General features: G+C 41.5%; 1 protein-coding gene across 4 annotated transcripts in view; it reads right to left on the bottom strand.

Annotated features, from left to right (window-relative positions):
• lnx1 (ligand of numb-protein X 1) overlaps positions 1 to 19,173 on the bottom strand; it is a 34,410-nt gene that overhangs the window by 2,190 nt on the left and 13,047 nt on the right. For 2 of the 4 annotated variants that reach the window (XM_005923315.2, XM_005923317.3), the window contains 6 exons: positions 9,156 to 9,409; positions 6,946 to 7,101; positions 5,024 to 5,232; positions 4,535 to 4,948; positions 3,632 to 3,766; positions 983 to 1,160 (listed from right to left, as the gene is read on the bottom strand). In XM_005923315.2, the coding sequence (XP_005923377.1) occupies positions 983 to 1,160; positions 3,632 to 3,766; positions 4,535 to 4,948; positions 5,024 to 5,232; positions 6,946 to 7,101; positions 9,156 to 9,409 (1,346 nt within the window). The remainder of the gene's footprint in view (positions 1 to 982; positions 1,161 to 3,631; positions 3,767 to 4,534; positions 4,949 to 5,023; positions 5,233 to 6,945; positions 7,102 to 9,155; positions 9,410 to 19,173) is intronic. The other 2 variants (XM_005923316.2, XM_005923318.3) reach the window with 1 other exon arrangement.

Genomic DNA, 19,173 nt, shown 5'->3' with positions numbered 1-19,173 from the left:
TATTCATCAACCTCCACGCTAGAAGACAAAGAGATGGAAACTAAGCACCACCTGTGCTTTAAAAAGCCTCCTAGTGATGAAAGTGGTGCAAAGATAAATTGATAATCGCAGAGTCCATCTTGCTAGTAAGCAGCTCAAAGGACACATTTGCCCTGTGAGGATATGCAAATACAAATTAACACTCCATTACAAAACGCAAACATGTTTCATAACCGTACAAAAGGAGACAGCTGCTGCTGCTCTGTCCCTTATGAATACAATAATGTGCACCTTGAACCATGAATAGGACAACAGACTCAATTTACTTCTATTTTTATTAAGCCTTCATACTGTACTTCTTATCACCCATCTCAGCATTTCTCTCAATCCTCTCATAACCAGAGTTTAAGGCATTGAGATTGAGAGTAATGAAAGGCCTAATATGGTTCTATTTTAAGGTGAATATGCAGGAATCAGCATTTGGGGCTAAAAATCTTCCACTCTCCCTGCCTTCAGTAGCATTACAGGATTTTAAGGCTGCTGCTCTTCCATACAGCTATTGTGTGTCTCTTCATGTTTTGCTGGTTCGGTCTTGACGAATTTCATGTAGCAAAATAATTAGATACTTGAGAAATTCTCTTCTGCATTGCAATTGGAGTACAAGTCTCGAGCACTGCTATGCTAATGTTTGTTTGTGTTTTTGTTTAAATCTCTTAGAGCCAATTTGCGGAGCACTGAACCACAGCAGCACCAGAGTTTTCTGTTGCATGAATAACCTTCATAATGAAACATGAGCCTTAAATGTTCATCAATCACCCCATCTGTTCGTTACAAGTATTCATCACCAAACCCACATAAATACTGACAGAATTTTTATGCAATGAAACTCATGCTTAATCCACTATATGAGTAATTATTTGCACAGATTACAGACATCACATTTCTTCTGAAATACATGAGTAATATTCTAATGATTACATAATTAGATGACAACTCATTTTACCTTTGCGTATGGAGCCCTCTTGTCCCACCACTCCATCAGGGTCCACATTTGTAACGTAGATGGGGAGGTCCCACCCTCGGCTGGACATGCCGCCCGCCACTGTCATACCCAGAGAGTCATGCGGCTCCTTATTTAGACTTACTGTCTTCTCATAACATGCAGGCTTTTGACAAGAGTCCTTTACAGGAGACAGAAAGCAGACAGACAAATAGTTGAAGTAAAGAGTTTTTTGTAAAGTGACTGATTTTAAAAACAACCAAGGTTGTTTTTTATTCCTTCCCCTAATATCCCGTTTTCTTTTCCAACTGTGATGTTAATGGACATACCACACATTCAGAACTGATGCTGTCACTGTGGTGTTTTGAGTGTCCGCATGCACCGTCACTCCAAACATAATAATGACTTACACCAAGGGCATCTTAAATAAATTATATAATGTAATTAGATTTAGATGTAGTGCATTTGCATAATAATGAGGAGCGTTTTCTGTGAGACTTGCAATAATGGTAGAAGTCACATGAATGCCACCCATGCTGGGTTATGGGAACAAGAGCCCAATAACATAGACACAGTTAAAAGCTGATTGATGAATGACCTCGTCAGCATAATTGGTTAATGTATAATATATGGTGGTTATTATGGTAGAACATTAGGCAGCTCAAGTGCCTCCTCAGTCTTTGTCCATGTTGAATGCAGAGATTCATACACAGAGTCGTGATGTGTTATTTGATGTTTTGAACGAGGCATCGCATGGGATAAAGTGAATGAGGTTTTATTCATAGCAAGTGTGTGAGTCATATGAGGCAGAGTTGAATACTAATGAATAACACATGGACACACTGTGTTATTCATTGGTGGGATGTAGCTGGTCCTGCTTTGCTAATGTGCCACATTCACACGTTTTAGCTGCACTCACAACAAGAGATCACTTGACTGACCTTATGGCATGACAGTGCGAAAACTGAACACATTACCTGGCTTTCATATTAAAGCACTGTCAATTCTGTCTGTTTTTTCCCAGATTATTTGATGGCTTTTGATGAACAATAATGCTGTGTAGTGAGCAGAGTTTGTTACCTCCCAGCACAGCGAGCTCACATAAGATATTTTGTCATCTCTGTTCTTTATGCTTAGCCAAGCAGCTAGCCATTTCGTGTGGTGATTAAAGAACAACCACCTGGAGTTCAAAAGAAGGATTTCTTCTGTGGCATGCCAGTTATTTTTACCGGGTTTGTTTTAGGCAAAATGCTGGATAGTTGTTAAATAGACTGGCTTATCAGTATGTACACAACTTAAAGACTGAATTTAGAAGCTGGTGCAGTCAGTGTGACATAACCCACTGGTTAGTGGGTAATGTCACACTAACCAGTGGTAGTCAGCCAGACTAAAGCTCTGCCTTTGACATTCCTTCTGGTGAAGCTTCTGGTTGAGCATTTTGCTCAATCCCATCTTGGTGTTTTTAAACCTGATGTGACAAGTAAAGGCTGAATAAGTAGCTTACAGACACTGCATTCATACAGTGCTAACCTAAAGCACATCCTGATTTATCAATATTTTTTACACTACTGGAGTAATAAAACAAAAAGACTTGAAACTAGCACTTAAGATGTTAAACTTACCAGGAATGTATTTAGTGAGGTCATACAACAAATGAGGTCATTTTTCTGTAAACTTCTATGCATTCGGATGAAAGTGAGGATATGGCCCCTGATGGCCGCATAATGAAGCAGAGTATTGTACTTCTCATGTCTTGGAATATGTCTTGGCCAAACCACACGAATCCCTACTATTATAAATTAAATCACTCAGGTATAACATATAAGCTGACACTGGGAAAAATATTACGATTCAGTTAATATTGTGCTGTCCTAACTGGACTATTACTGGTTTGTCAACACTGCCCTAGACCACTGAACAATGTCCCCAAAACTAAAGATTCATGAAGCAGCATTATCTCGCTAGATGTCACCTTTGGTTTGACAATGAATCATTTCTTATCAGTCACTTCTCAAGCAGCCGCATTAAAGATATAATCAAAGATATATAAAAATATATGCATTTACATGTTTTGATCCCGGTGACATTGAAAGAGGAGGAACTCTCCACAAGATACTGTACTGTATATGCAAAATATCCCCAAAGTAGAGATCTGTAAGGAAGTTTGTGATTATAGTGATAAAATATTGTGGCAAAGACAAAAAATATCGCAAACTTGCATTTTTTTTGTGCCAATTACATTCAAATTTGAAATCAGACAAATTCTACTTATAGCAGGAAGCCAAAACAATTGCCTCTTAAAAATCAAAGGGAATTGATCAACCTGAAATTATACCATGAATTTTCACCTTGGCTCTGTCGTAGAGCAAGATAAATTGCTATGTTCAAAAAACAGTAAAGGTTGGGATGTTTTCTTTGTGGTGAAAAAAAATAGGAGACCGATGGGGGTGCAACACAAAACAGCTTTCCTGCTGTACTACTTGAATGACATACTCAGCTTTGACTGGAGAATAATACCTCCATGGATCATTTGCACCTGAAAGCGAATATTTATCACGGGAAGGGGAGTCGGGGGAACAAAGCTCCTCTGTGTATCAGTACCGTCCTTGTCTCTTGTGTGTGTATATATATGTGTCTGTATGAGCTTCTCACCAGCAGTGTTTGCTCTAGATCCACAGGGGAATATGGTGGGGGACCATCCATGCCCCACGGATCTTCTTGTATGAGGTCTGGAGTGGGCAGGCAGATCTGACGAGACACTATGAAATGGACGCGCTCTTCACTTGCCTAAAAAACAACCACAGAAAAATTTGACATGTGTTGCAGTTAAATGGGGAAATTAATTTTATTCTGAGTGAAATTTTCTGGATAGCTAATCTTCACTGCCACTTTGTCGTAACTCTTAGAACTATACTCCAGGCTGACCTACACGCATTCACACATATGCAAGCATACAGCCACACAGACTGGCTGGATACATCCCTCTCCCCATGCTCTCATTCCTTGGAGAGTTCCACGGGTCTTTCTAGCAAAGAGCTGAGTCCTGAATTAGCCAGTCCAGCTCATTATTGCCTTAATTGGACTAATTTAATTTCTATCCTGGCAGTTCTTAATCTCCAACAGAAAGTGCCTACTCTGAGAGGCCATCTTGGCTCCACAGAGACCCAGTAGAGCCAGTCAAACAACCCAGACAGGAACTTGGAGCCCAGAGACCCTGCACAGTCAGCCGCAGACACACTGCAATTAACCACTATTAACCAAAAACACACCATCGTTGACTGGCATCAACCAGGATACAGAGGCAGCCACATGGCCCAGTCCATCAGGGAGTAACCACAATTAAATACTATTAACTGCACTGAATGCAGACACAACAGCACAGCACAACACAATTAGCCTGAATCACCACAATTATCTTTAATACCTCAGGGACTCGCATTAAGATCACAACACAGTTGTTTATGGTCTGTAACAACATGAAGGTGAATTTGTCACAACTGTGAACTTTCTATGTAATGCTAATGCATGCAGTCTTTCCTTGACTTGCTAACAGACCTGAATGAGTAGAGCAGCGTGCTCTGGTGCGCCATAACGTAGATCGTGCCCGTTGATGGCAAGCACGCGGTCACCAATGCACAGTTGCCCATCACGTGCAGCTAGTCCACCCTCCAGCAGGTGAAAGATATACACTCCATGCTCCTCTGGCCGCCTCACGAGCTTAATGCCCAGCTGTTCCTCTGGAGCACTTTTGTTCAGGACCACATGGATGCTATCATCTCTCAAGGGATGATGGGGTAGGCCGTGTGATGGGTGGCCCCCAGTGATGTGGCCATGTGGGTGGCCATGCGAATGCGAACGGTAGCGATGCCGCTGTTCTCTGAGCACGGTTAGCCGGAGGAGTTGGCACGGCTGTTTGAGGGTGGTCACAGCAAAGCAGTGGGGTACGTTGCTAATGTCAATGCCGTTTACCTGAAGGACAAGCGGAAATGTAATTTCACAGAGGACTTTTTATCACTTCCAGCTGCTTTGTTAAACTCACTATACCTTGAGGATCATGTCCCCAGGAAGCAAGCGTCCATCCCGAGCAATGACACCTTCTCTGTAGATATCCTGGATTAGAATGCGAACTAAAGGGGTTTCATTGCCACCGACGATGCTAATGGCCAGTGGCTCTGAGGGATCCACCCGCGTGATCTTAATACTGGTAACTTCACCATCAGGGATCAGGTGATGGAGCTGAGGAAGAGCCACCACTGGGGAAGAAGGAAAAGGCTGTGTTAAGTTCTATTGTACAAAGATCAACAGCCAAAAAGACCCAGCCAAATAAAACAAGAGAGGAAATGGGAGAAAAGGAGAGCGCTGAGAAGGAAAAGACAAACACATCTAGGGAGATGGAGGTATACCGTAGTGTAGAGGTTCAGCAGTGGAGCCAGCTGTCTCTACTCCCTAAGGTTACTAAAACAAACTTGTAGAAGTCAAGAGGGAAAATTTGCTTGGCTGATTATCCTCTGTGATGTTTGTATCATTAGTCACATACATCTGTAGCAAGTATGCTTGGGAAAACCCTCAATTTCACATTTCCACGAAGTTATTACTAGGGTGGGGATGTAAGAAAAGTTGTAATACACACTAAATTTGTACACAGTCCAACTACTTTGATTCACAACAGATTTGTTCCCCTTGTTTTCACCTCAGTACTTGATCATCTGCAAAAAATAAAGGATTCGAGTATAATGCAGACCTCATTATGAGCCTCAGCATTTTTAATGAAAGAGTATGTCTCTTCTAGTTTTATGTCATTCTTTTGTGCAATCCTCCCACATACCCACTGTTGAATTTGTTGAATTTTACTAAATGGCAGAATGATTCATTCTGAACAGGACCATGTGGAAATGGGTGGGGGACATTATCTTGGCTGACAGCCTTGGCCAAAGTCTTTAAGAAGTTGAGTTTTTCATTTCATTTCTTATTCCTAAATGCACTGTTTCCCCTCGTATCTCTGTCTCTGTAGCCTCAGACACTTGTTCCACACTTCGCTGCACTTTTTCCAATACAAAGTCAATATTTTGTCTTTTTTGCAGCATATTGCTTCAAGGGTGGAGAGCACATTAAGAGAGACTCACAGCCGTTATGTAATCCTCCTTTCTCTCCATCATTCACCTTTCAACCTCTGTCTTGCTTCATCTTGTCACATACTTTTTTTACCCACCCCAATGGGACTGTATGATGTGTTTGCTTATTTATTTGTTTTCATTTTATTTTACTCTGCATCCACTCTTCCTTACATTTCTCCAGGATGGAACTATGTCTACTTCACTTTTGCATCCTTCCCGTCTATCTTTGTCTCTCAGTGGCAGGCAATGAATATTTAATCTTTTCTCTCAGCCCCGTCAGTGATGGCCTCTGAGAATAATCTACTCCCAGATCATTCGTCATCCTTCATTCTTACGCAATCCCACGTTCCTTCGTCCAATCACACTGCAATTCTGCTTTAACGTTATACTCTATGGTTGGCTATATTTCCACCACAAGTGCCAGTCTGTAGAGATTACATTAAATATCACTACGGCACATTTTCTTTACTGCATAAATACATCTTATGGTTCTACCACGTCTAGAACACTGCTTTCCCAGGTGAATATATCATCAAGTTGGTAAGGAATGACAGGATATGGTAGAGTTGAATAGAAGGATGAGATAAAAAAGAAAAACAGGTAGTGGAGACAGAAGGAAGAACATCATCTGCTTTATCTTCAGCGACCTCTGGCCATCCCATCCCTCAGGCTACCATTCTCCCCTGATCTGTCTGCACAAGCTTATGCAATCTACAGCTGAATTATTAAAGAAACATATACTACTGTTACACTGTGGGACCCAGCTGTGTCACCCTCCATATAAAGCTGAGGAAACAAGTATACACATTCGGGGAAACACAGAAACACAGATATAAAAGTTTTAATCCATACCTTCCTGTGGCACACTGGAATTCCTGGCATTGTCTCTTTCCTCAGATGTCTCATTGCTAACAGCGTTGCCACTCTTAGTCCTCCTCAAGACGCTGAAGGCCCTGTTCAACCTTCTGAAGGAGCGACTCCTCACTGAAGAGCGATCAAAATTTCTGACTGCAGGGGTGAAAGAGAGGCACTTTAAAGATGACCTCACCCTCAACATGCCCAGACATGTCTGAATCTCACTCACAGCCAATGGAAAGCTTTCTCAGAGCTGCACCAAAGACATTAAGCAATCTGTGATCCTGTTGCAATTACCTGTATAATGCAGGAAGACCTGTTTGAATAATACCCATAACCCTTAAATCTCTAAAGGATCTAAACAGTGCAAAGTGATATTACTAAAGAAGAGTGTCCAGTTTTGTTAGGGTTTTGGATTAGCTTCCCTTTTTTTGTGAAATGAACATAAGAATTACATTGTTCAAAGCACTGTGCATTGATCAGCACAGTGCTTTTCTGTGTTGTATCACTAGTTGTGTTTTTGACTCTTTCTAAAGTGAGCTTAACAGTCCACCTTGCATACAAAGGGTGGGTTAGCTTTGGAAGCCTCAATCCCTAACTCTGATTCAACACTGGATTAGGGGGACTGTGCTTGATATTTAAGGAACTTTTTGAAGCTTCCACACGCACTTCAAACTTGCAGCATGGAGGTTAGCATTCAGAAACTGAAATTTATTTTTGTAGTGCAAACAATTAATGGAATTTCTTATATGAACCAAGTGGAATGTCATGGTTGTCCTGTAAAAGAGACCGTCTCTTCCTTCTACATTTCAGTGTGTCCATTTGGTATTTTTATTTCCGCTGTGGTCAGAGTGCATGCCTTATCAATGAGTTTCGAGAGACCACAAACTGCCTCTCAGGCTGAACAATGCTTTTTTTTTTCTTTTTTTTGCACTGTTAAAATAGAGAGCTCAAAAAGAAAAAACACATTCCAGCTGCAAATTTCACCATATTCAGGTAATGTGTGAGTCGAGGCTTTAAGAAAATACTACTACTCCCCCAAAGAAACAATGATATTAGCAAATAAAATACTAATACTCAAGTCAAGGTACCTCTTGTTATGAATCCAAGTGTAGCATAGGATTATTGGAAGCAATACATTACTTAATCGTGCTGATTTTTGTTTACAAGTAAAATTTTGGGGAAAACACTGGGGCCCCCTTAATCTTCTTTACTTTTTCTGATATAACAGAAAACTTTTCTTTTCCCTCTTTGGGCTATGTTTTTGTTTTTTTTGGCAAGTTTTAAAAAGTTCAAATCTTTTGAAATGCGTTCAGCTGATAGTCCTTTAATTAATAAACCAAATCCGTGCACAGTAAAGTTACATGGTTGCGTAACAACAGTAGTGGACTCTAGCGACTGGTACCAAAAGAGACCCTCCCAGAGAGGCTCTTGTCTGTACTTGTACTTTGCTTTTTAGGCTACAGGAGCTTCCATTGAAGACAGAAGCCCCAGCCCGGCTGCTCGGAGCACGGGACAGCAAGCTTCTGCAGTGCCCCTCCCTCCCTCTGCAGGCCCATGGAGATGTGAAGGCTCCTGACAGCCACATTATTCTTTAAAAGCGCGAGCCGCTTCTGGAGCTGACAGCTTGTTCAGCAGTAGTGGTGCTTGTGGTGGTGGCGGAGGGTGCTCAGTTGACCAGACCTAAAGTGCTGGTGCAGCGTCATTTGGTTTCCCCACTGCCTATGCGCTTACTTTAGCAGAGCAATGGACGGGCAGATAGGAACACTCGTGACTGCTTCCTGGTTTCACAGGTGGGAGAAATGAGGGAAGAGCTGCGATCACGTCATTGGGCATTAACACACACTTGCACAGGCTATATTTAACCTACCTCTCCTTCCATTTCTCCTTGACTGCATAATGTGCCTGCATCTCGGTGACTTTGTCTCTATGTGTTTCTCTGCTTTTTTCCACAGAGAGATTTTATAGATTGGTGAAGCTGGTGTTATGTGTCATGTCATCTGCGGGTGTAAATATATGTATGAATACAGATCTTTGGTGCTTGGTTTTGACTGCAGACCGTGTAACTGTGACTGGAGATCTCTGTACTCTGTTGGTTTTCAGTCTGTCACTATGGCAAACAGACACCTTTTTAGCTCTTTCTCTTGCCAGATAACGTCATATGGCATTGAACATGAGCACACACAAACATCTATTCGCCCACTCACACTCACTCTTCTTTGTGCTACTCCGAGCAGCCAGGCTAGTCGTGCTGCCTGACTGACTATTATCCTCCATGCTGGGGTCAAAGGCAGGGTTGACCAGACCTGGTTCATCTGACAGGAGGGCCACAGCAGCAGAAGTGGGGCCATCATTGGGCAGGGTGGCAATGGTGAGTTCTGAGGTGCTGTCAGTGCATTCGCCCTCCTGCGAGCGTCGCTTTCTGTCTGCTGAGAGCCCATAGTGAGAGGCTCCTTTACACCTACACACACAAAAAACAAAATGTCAGTAGCAAACTCAAATTACAAAGTGGCTGCAATTATTACTAGACGTGTTCATAAATTGATGACATTGATGATGTTTTAAAACATGCTCCAACTCCCTAATAAACTGAATTCTGAAGCAGTCAGAGTGAAAGTCAACACATTTGCGTTAGCAGCCAATGAAAAGGTCAGACTCTCAAGACAAATGCAAGCAGATTTCAGCATGTCCTCCACCCTCAGGCTTTATTCATGCCGACCTATATCTTCTGCTCGGGGATGGCCTCACACAAAGGCTGCTTATCTGACCTTAACACTCAGACAGCACCTCTCTGAGATACCACACAGGCTGTACAATAAACCACAACAACATATGGTAAGGGAAGATACATTTTCTAGTGCTCCCATTTAGAATTCATCTGTCATGCCATCTGAGGATGGTCTAAAAATTTCATACTTACTCTCACATAAAGAAAAAAATATATAAAAAGAGTTTTTGTACCATCTTTGTGACAGTATGTGCAATCACATGTAGGTTGGGTTTTCTGCTTTGAGTGTGAGCGTTCCTGACAGATGATTGAATACAAATGCAAGACAGAGAGCGGGTAACTGACACAACATGTGAATATAAAACAGAAGTCGTTTGATAGTTGTTTTTCTCAAAAACAAATCTAATTCCTAAGTTCCAGCTGTCAACAACACAGCCGCAACACATTTCCACAGTCTGTCATACATAGACACACATACAATTATACACACATAATGCTACAAGCCACGAAAGGCTTTTCACACTGACAATATTAAATTGGGAATGTTTGTGTGCGAATTAAAGATATCCCTACAGAGCATGGTATTCTATTGCTGCAGAATTTTCTTCCATCTGAAAGTCATAAAGGCTTTGAGCTGATGCTTCATCAGATGCAGGAATAACTCTGGCTTGTCTCTCCGGCTGTCTCTGTGGAGCCATCAGCACAAACATTAACTGGGTTTTAATGAGCTGGATCAAACCCAGGCTTTGCTTCAACAGTAGCTCAGAAAAACAAGAGAAGCAGCACCCATTCTCCTGTGCTGTGGTCTGACAGGTAGGATATTAAACCAAAAAGGAGATGTAAATGAAAGCAAAGTACAATCGTGGGCATCATAGCAGTTACAAAAAGAAACTAGATTACTCACTGAGCCAGGTAAGCCATCAGCCCCTTAAGGGCACCACATCACTGGAAGTGGTATTTTGTCTCTATAATAAATATGTCTCAGTGGGGCATGCTGCTTTCTGTTCATATTTGGCAAGGAAAATAACTGAATCCTGAAGTAGATTCTACTTCCGAGCTGTAGTCAGGTACAACATTACACAAAGCTGAAATGCCCATTGATCTTCCTCTGACCTCAGAAACGTACTACTGCGTTACGTCGCATGTGTCTGCCTGCGTGTGGGCTGTGCCACGGTGTTATTCTTGTTCATTCAGTTAGTAAATTGAACGCTATCAAGCATGTCCATTCAGCAACATACCACTTAACTGAGTGAAGTGGCTGAATAGAGTAATATTGCAATCAAGAGGAGAGGAGAGGGCAGCTCTGCAGTCTTGAGGGGCAGAAACTTTCCTCACGTCACTCACTGTCAATTAGAAAACTTAAATCTAAATTCAGCTTGTGCACACTGCTCTGAAAGCAGAAACTCCCCACCTGTGCACAAATATACATGGAAACAATACATATATGCACATGGTACAAAGTGAACCTTTCTCTTAAATGCAATACAGAAACTGAAAATTGCAAAACAACTTGTGAACATAAGTGACGATTTTAGATGTCCTATCATTGTCACCTGATTATATAAACAGATTAGTATTTCTAAGACTCCAGAGTCCAGAAGCTCTTGTGAGATATTATGTGTTGCAAATAACCATGGAAAACCTTCTGGCCTTTATATTTTTACTGGCACCATTGAAGGGCAAAGCCATGCAGCACTAATCAGAGTGAGGAGAGCATTAGTCATCCTCCTGTATGTTAGTATTGCTTTAAAGACGGCATTGCTGGATTGACAGTTGATCAGTGGCTAATTTATTATTCAGATGGTGCTGGTTGAAATATCCCTTACCATAAGAAAACATTGCTAGTGAACTGACCAGTGTAACCATTTACATACTGTACTGAAGTACAACTTTTATGTATTTGTACTTTATGTATTTCTATCCTATGATATTGGTAGTTTCTTATTCGATTCCACTGTATTCTGGAGGCAAATCTTGTACTTTAAACTCCGCTAGATGAATTTCATGGCCATAGTTATCATTAAATGCAAATTTAGATTAGAAATATAAAATATAATCACACTTGCAAATGATACAATATTATTATAGATTAAGCTACTCAGCAGTATATAAAGTAATTACGGTTACTTCCAGCTGAAGCATTAACCTTACATGAATTTAATGAATGAGTGATCCAGGAATTTAATGAACCCTATATAACAGTGAAATTGGACATTTTGCATTACCAATAACTATGCTTTGATATTAATTAAATGGTATTTTGACTTTTCCTTTGAACTTTTTAATACTGTAGCATTACTGCTTTTTGTTGTGAGAGATCTCAGATATTCTTTTCAACAGTGTACAAAACAGCTTAATCAAAAATGTTTTTAGATTTTAACGCAGTACAACTTTTCCTGTAATGCTATTTGTATTAAGGCACTGGGCGCTGGACAACAGCCTGAAAATCGTGTTCGATATTTTCTAAGCCAATTTGCAACGCTGGATTTATTCCTGATAGAATTTTCTGGCTTCCCATGGTTCCCTCTTAACTACTTCTTGGTCCCCTGTCTGCCATCACACAGAAAAAATAAATACATCCTGGAATCACTCAGCCTGCAAAAAAGACGGGGTTGTTTGGATGCAAGAATCAGTATCATGGCGTTAGATTCTCAGTTAATATCGATGCATCATGCATTAGTCATACAGAAAACTACTTAAAAGGATGAAAGAAGAAGACTTTTAGTTAGGCCTTAATTTTCGTAATATTATAGTAGGTATGTTAATGCAGCTCTGACTATTTCTGTAAAACAATGTCCTTTTTTATTTCAAGTGTTTCTGACTTACATGTGTGACTGCTTTTCTCCACACACCCACACACTGATTTCACAGGTATTGTACTGTGTATAAGTAGTGGTCATGGCGAATATATGGAGTTCAATACTTAGACAACATTCTCCTGTTTTAGCATGAGTAGTGGAAAACGGAAAACCAAAGTCAGACTGTGGAAACGTGCAAATACTATTGAATACGGGTTCATTCAGTTTTTACAGACCACCCAAAACTTGGAAAAAATGTCAGAAAAAAAAATTAACGAATGCCACCAGCTTTGCTACACACCAGCTTTGAATGTGTGCGTTGCCAACAGATCACCTAAGATCTCGAAGGCTTCATTTCTTGCGCTGTGATGGGTCTCAGATAAAGACATGACAGAAATATATTGAGACCCCTTACACTTTGAAACTTATAGGCGTCATAATACAAAGTCTGTGAGATAGCAGCATAGCGCTATTGTTTAGTTCGGGACCAGTTTATTAAAGGCTTTGTCTTCTGTTAATTAAAATCTCCTCTCTTTTCTTTAGGGAATAGGAGTTGCCTTAAAACAATAGCCGTATCTCTGCTCCTTAGAGTTTTAATGTCTGTCTTTTAATGCTAAGTCCAGAATCTGCACTACATGAGGTTGAAGGCAGGGAAGCATGATAGAAAGCCCTTGTCTCTCTCACCAGGGTGGTCCTGCAACCTTAGAGCCAAAGAAAATGAGCCAATTAAGTCTGTACACTGGAGAGGTGAAGTGCTTGCATATCCACAGAGAAATACACAAACAGCATACACTTCTCTTTATTTCCATTTTTATTTTTTATTTTTACATAATATCATGAAACATATCCTTTTATTTTAAAAATGGGACTTTGAGTGCTTATGCAAAGCTGTTTTTCGGCATCATGTTTCAGGAGATGATCACTCAGCTTAGAGGATGCTCATTAGCACTGCAGTATACTTGTCCTGGTCAGCCTCAGTTATCACATCATCTCTCTAAACCCCAGGATCTGTGACAAGATAAAGAGCGAAGACACCATAATACCTTAGCGCTCAGCCCCTCCTGCTCCCTTTTACGCAACTACCCTCCCCTCCTTTTTCCCGCACTCTTTCCAGAGCAATAACAATTACCCATGATGCTTTCGGAGACACGCTGATCGTGCCCAAGCGCCCTGGCTGTTCATGTGATGTGAAATAAACACCAGCTCACAACTCATCAAAGCCCTTGAGATTCTCCAATCCTCTTTAGGGGTGAGTGGATTATCCTTTCTAACCCAAATACTCTCTCCGCTCCCTGACTGCCACGGACAGTCATGTTGGGCCACAGTCCGCATACAACGCAAATTACCTCTGATAAGGTGACAATTCCAGGTCAGACAGTCAGCTACAGCAACTGGGCTCAGCGCATACTTTCAAATGTAGGTAACAGATTATAATGATACATGCAGTTTGGAATCTAAAGCACTGTTTAAACACAAACTCACACTTTTAGTCTGTGGTGACACAGCCTCTGTTGACCTGCCTGTGAACTACAGTTTGACTGGCGTTGCATGACTAATGTGCCTTTCTTCTAATTCTTTTATTAATGTTAAGTGCAGCGGCAGGTAGTTGTTCTTGATGAGTGCTGGCTCCTATTGCCAACTTTCAGATGGGTTTGAAAATATAACGAAGACATATAACGTGTGAGAACCCAGGAGAAATAAGCAGACGCTACACTGTGAGCCCGGAAGTAGACTGCACATGTGTGCGTATGTATATGTGTGTACAGAAGGTTTTACTGTGATATGTAAACAGTATATATACAGTTTCATAGTCATTTTATGGCTTAAAATGCTCCTGTCTGCCACACTGTAAACACAAAAATAACCAAATGATTGCACAAAAAGGCAAAAGCAATATTTGTTTTTGCTGTTTTGCACCATTGGTATGTAAGGTATGTGCTCAAGAATGTTTGGCCACCCTCCTTATTGCGCTGGTCAAGTGGATCTATTAGGCTCTTTTCCCACTCCATAATTTTAGTCTTGGACTTCACTGACACTTCACTGTCTGAAACAAGCCATATTAGCTCCTTTCTCCCTCAATTCTAATTGGCTGCTTCTGGTAAAGAGGAGGTTTGAGGCTGAAGAGGTAGGTGGGGCTTCTGTATTTGAAAACAGAATTGTGGATGTGGATGGGATGATGTTAGTTTTATCTGCTCTCTTTATGCAGGTATATATATATATATATATATATACATACATACATACATACAAACAACAGAGCATTTAGGGCAGTCCAAAACCTGAGCTTTAAACCCTGGCCATGTTCAGTAAGAACATTCATCACTGTAACAGTATGTATGTGCCAAAGAATAAGGATTCAAAATTATAATCAGAAGATCAATCATGGAAATCCAGCAATTATGCATGGACTCTGGGCTTGGTGTACATCCAATCTAGCTGATAGAGGGAGTGAAAGCTGTCTATCTCTAACAGCTCTTGGCTGAGTCCCAAGCATAACTTGTTTTAGAACAGTCTGAGCTGAAATAAAAACACAAGGCTCTGGGGAAGCACCTGTGGTCACAACACACATAGACACACAAAAATGCTAGCGCAGTATCAGTAGGAGTGGCCACCAGTAATTGCATTTGTGTTGATAAAACCTTGATGCAGAGTTGCTTCCTTGATTAGTGTAGTGAATCAATCACACATAAGGTGTGCATGCCAGATACATAAAGTTTGATTTCGGGGGAATGGACAGAGTGATGCATAGATGCATAGATCAAGTCAAGAGAGAGTGACATAAAGACAGAGTAATCCAGTTAATGATGAACTAGAAGAGTATTAATCAGAGGATGTGCTGGTGTGTTGATTGGATCCGCCTGCTGTGAGGGGTAATCCCATCTGCCGCATGAGGAGGGGATGAGGCCAAACCTAGAAGGGGCCGCGTCTCCTGTGTGAGGACAGTTGGGATAAGCTTGTTTCTAAAGACTGATCTGCTAAATTGAAGTAGGAGGTGAGCTTCTGTTGGGCGTGACTTCTTACCGCATTTAAAGATAAGTGGGTGTTGAAAACAAAAGGGAACGCATACAGTAACCGATAAATCCCGTCTTTCTGTTTGAACTGTCTATTGTGCTCCTGTGCAGTGAGCAGTGGCTCCGCAGGTTTGGCAAGCTTAATGCATCTGAGCGTTCACAAGCGCAGATGAGAAGCCAGCACAGTGTCAGTCGAGTCAGCCTGTTACAACAGCCCGAACTCTGAGTCATGGTTTTTGACCAAATCAATATGTGTGATTATCAGTCGAGCCACGACCCCATGATCAGGCTTGAAGAATATTTATGCAGCATTTACTGTGTCAGTGTCTGGTTTCAACCAGGAGAGCAATCACATACTCTTTTTGTCAACACAGAAGAAGAGTTAAAGTAGTACTAAAACTGATTTATTCTCTGCTGTGTGTGGCTGAGCTGGATCTCAGCTTACTAATACACCTTATGTATGTCCAGCTCAACTGTGGCTGTTTTCCAGTGCTGCAGTCAAGCACGATGTGTACGTTGATGTGTCGACAACTCTAACTGTAATCCCCTCCACGCTACGCTGAACTGCATAATCATAGAGAATCCCCACCAGGCTGCTGTCCCACATTGCCTTTGGCACCTTTTAGCCTATATTTTTCACTCTATGCCATCCTAGCCCTTGGCAGTGTCCTGGTTTCTCTACCTCCACATGCCATGGTACAACAGCCTGAAACACAGCCAGCACTGGTCAGCCCAACCAAAAGCCCTGACACTTAGTAGGCGACGTTCACGTGAGAGATTAACTCTACGCTGCTCTCCTCTCTGCTGTCAGTTACACTAGATGCGTGCTCTGCAGTCTGCTCATATGGAACGCCTCCTGCAGATAAGCTGCTGCAGACAGGACGATGCAGAAAGCATTTCATGTCATACACGTCATGCATCAAAACCCATCAACAGCAGCAAAACTTTGAGTCAGTCATAAGCAAAGGTTAACTTATACTAATCTTTGTAATACACCTAACTTCTATCATGTAGCTAAGAAAGAAGGGCATCTGAATTAAAAAATATTACACGTTTAAATTTACTTAAAGCCTCTCCTAATGAAACACCACGGTAAGACTCATCTTCAAACCTTTCTGCATGCTGACAGTACCAGACACACCTGAGAGGAAAGCTCTGCTGAAGTAAACACACTGATCTGCTACTCACTGCTGTTCATGAATAAATGAATACACACACCTGTTCTTTTGTGACTGTGTATTTACACATGCATGGCGTGCACTTCAATTATACAACATCAAATGCGTCTTTGGTGTGTTGATTAGTCCATATTTGTTTTATGTGAACAGTAATGTGCAATTTTAGATTAATGCATTAGTCTGAATTGCTTCAGTGTGTCCTCTGCATGTGTCCTTGCCCCATGTCTCCTTGCATGTTTAATTGTGTTGCTTCTGTAGACTTTGCCCACCTTTGCATATAAATGCTTGCATGGTTGATTCACTGAATTTGTTTCATAAACTAGAATCCCATGCAAAGAAATAATTAAACTGATTTAATTTTTGGAAAGCTGTGCAAGTACTTCAAGAGGTGGTAAGCATGACTTTTATCTTTTGGCTTCACTCCCACTGGCCTTCACTGTATCACTTGTATCTGCCTTGCTAGATACAATGAGACAGGGGGAGCTGCATGACTACAGAACAAGGATTAATATTTAATCCAAACAAAATTCTAATTAGTGAAGCCTGCCCCACACTAGGTTCAGACATGCGGCTAAAGGGGGCATGGAATGGCATGGCGCGCTGCCTCTGACTCGAGGTGGACCTGGTACAAACAAATGACTGGTATTGTTCAGATCCAACGAGTGAGCGGCGGCTGGGTGTCTAAGCCTGTTAGGATGCGTTCATGCTGAAGTCGTCTGGAGCAATAGGAGTGCGCATTGCTCGTTGTGATCAAACACCTCCGAGATGAGGTCTGAAAGGACGGAAGCTAAGCTAATCATAGTGTTTAAGACATCTCAGCTCAAGCCCAGAAATGAACACAGATTAATCATTAATGCTCTACAGCACGACACTGTGATGATCAGGGGATGCCACGTGTGCTGGGGGAGGGAATACGCAAGATCCAATGGCTGGTGTGTGTGTGTGTATGTGTGCACTGTTATGATGTGGGCAGTAAATATCACACCCGGTTGCTGTGTTGCGTGTACCAGCGTGGTGTTTGTATTGGCTGTTGATGACATAATACAATGGCAGTAAACCTATTAAGAGTTTCATCACAGAGACATTAACTCTCCACTTGCAATGTTGGTTACACTTACTCCCTGTGTATAGCAAGTATAGTGTGTAAACAAGCCTGTACAAGCATACTGATGTGTAAATAAGACAGATTATAACCATTCTCGCTTTTCTCACACCATACAAACTCACTGAAGCAATCGCACACACACAGAATGACATCTGTAAGCGAAAGAACAGACTGAGAAAGACGAGTGGTGAGAGGGTGTAGGCTGAGGCAGTAGTCGCACAACGGGAGCTGGAGGCTGCTGCTGTCAACATTATGGATAAAGACAAATGGTGTGCCACTGCTCACTAGCCAGGCAGAAAAACACCACGTCCGCGATTGTCTGCTTCTAGTTTCTCTCTCTGTCATGTCATAATCAGCAAAAGCTCTACTGTCACCGGTACAGAGACACGCTCCAACACATGCTGTCAATATTTCTCACTTAGTGAGTGTCAGAGAGAAATCATATGATCTTATTTACAAACAAGCACTCACTGAAAGGACCTGCATACTGTGCCTGCTGGGTACCATCACCATGGCAGCCGTATGTATAGCCAGATGGAAGGCAGGCACAGGAAGTGACCTTATACCCTCCTGTTTCCTCTCATCTCCCCTCTCCTCTTTTCTGTGCACTGCATGGTTCATCCACTCTATTCTTCTTACATCCTCAACCACTTCTTTCTGTGTATAATTAAATCAGTTTGACCTATCTAATATAATAAATCTGTTTTACTTGATTTGCAGTATTTACAGTGTATCACCCTTCTTTCCTCTCCTCTTTGGCATCTATTGCTGCCCAACACGGGCTCTTGCTGTCTGCAGGAGCTAAAGCCCCACTCAGTGCAGAGAGCGCATACAATGAAATGAGGGGATTTGCGAGGCGGTCCATTGTTCCATGTGTTCATGCAGTATAATGGGACATTTCCGACAGACTGGAGAGAAGAGCAATTGCTGAGCTCCGGGATCACAGAGCTTTGAGTTCACACGGAGCTAGTGAATGTAGTCAACGCTTACTCCCACACAAAGAGAGACCGAGGAGCCAAGAAGGAAGACGGTGTGACGTACAGTAAATGTATTAAATGTTAGATTATCCATCAATGTCAATTTGCAAGCAAAAACTAAAAGTATTTGCAACTTTGCTCTGGTCTAAATGACTTAGATCAAACTATTGGCCAGACAAAACAAGCACTACTAGGACGTTACATCATATGACTAATATTAACTAGAAGTGTATTCTGCAGATCAGGTTATAATGAACACAGAAATGTTGACACAGATGTTTCCATGTGCATTAGTTCTGATATAATGTTTGATGCAGAATTAATTAGAAGTAAATGTGCAGCAACAGGTGCATTATTATGTTATGCTGTTTCCAACACAGACAGATTTCTCATTTTGTTCAGTATAACAAAATGAATGTGTGTATAAG

Source organism: Haplochromis burtoni, unplaced genomic scaffold (genome assembly GCF_018398535.1).
Source record: "Haplochromis burtoni strain Fernald_Lab_line unplaced genomic scaffold, NCSU_Asbu1 Contig_65, whole genome shotgun sequence".
Classification (NCBI taxonomy): domain Eukaryota; kingdom Metazoa; phylum Chordata; class Actinopteri; order Cichliformes; family Cichlidae; genus Haplochromis; species Haplochromis burtoni.
This window is presented reverse-complemented; position numbering and strand designations above follow the sequence as displayed.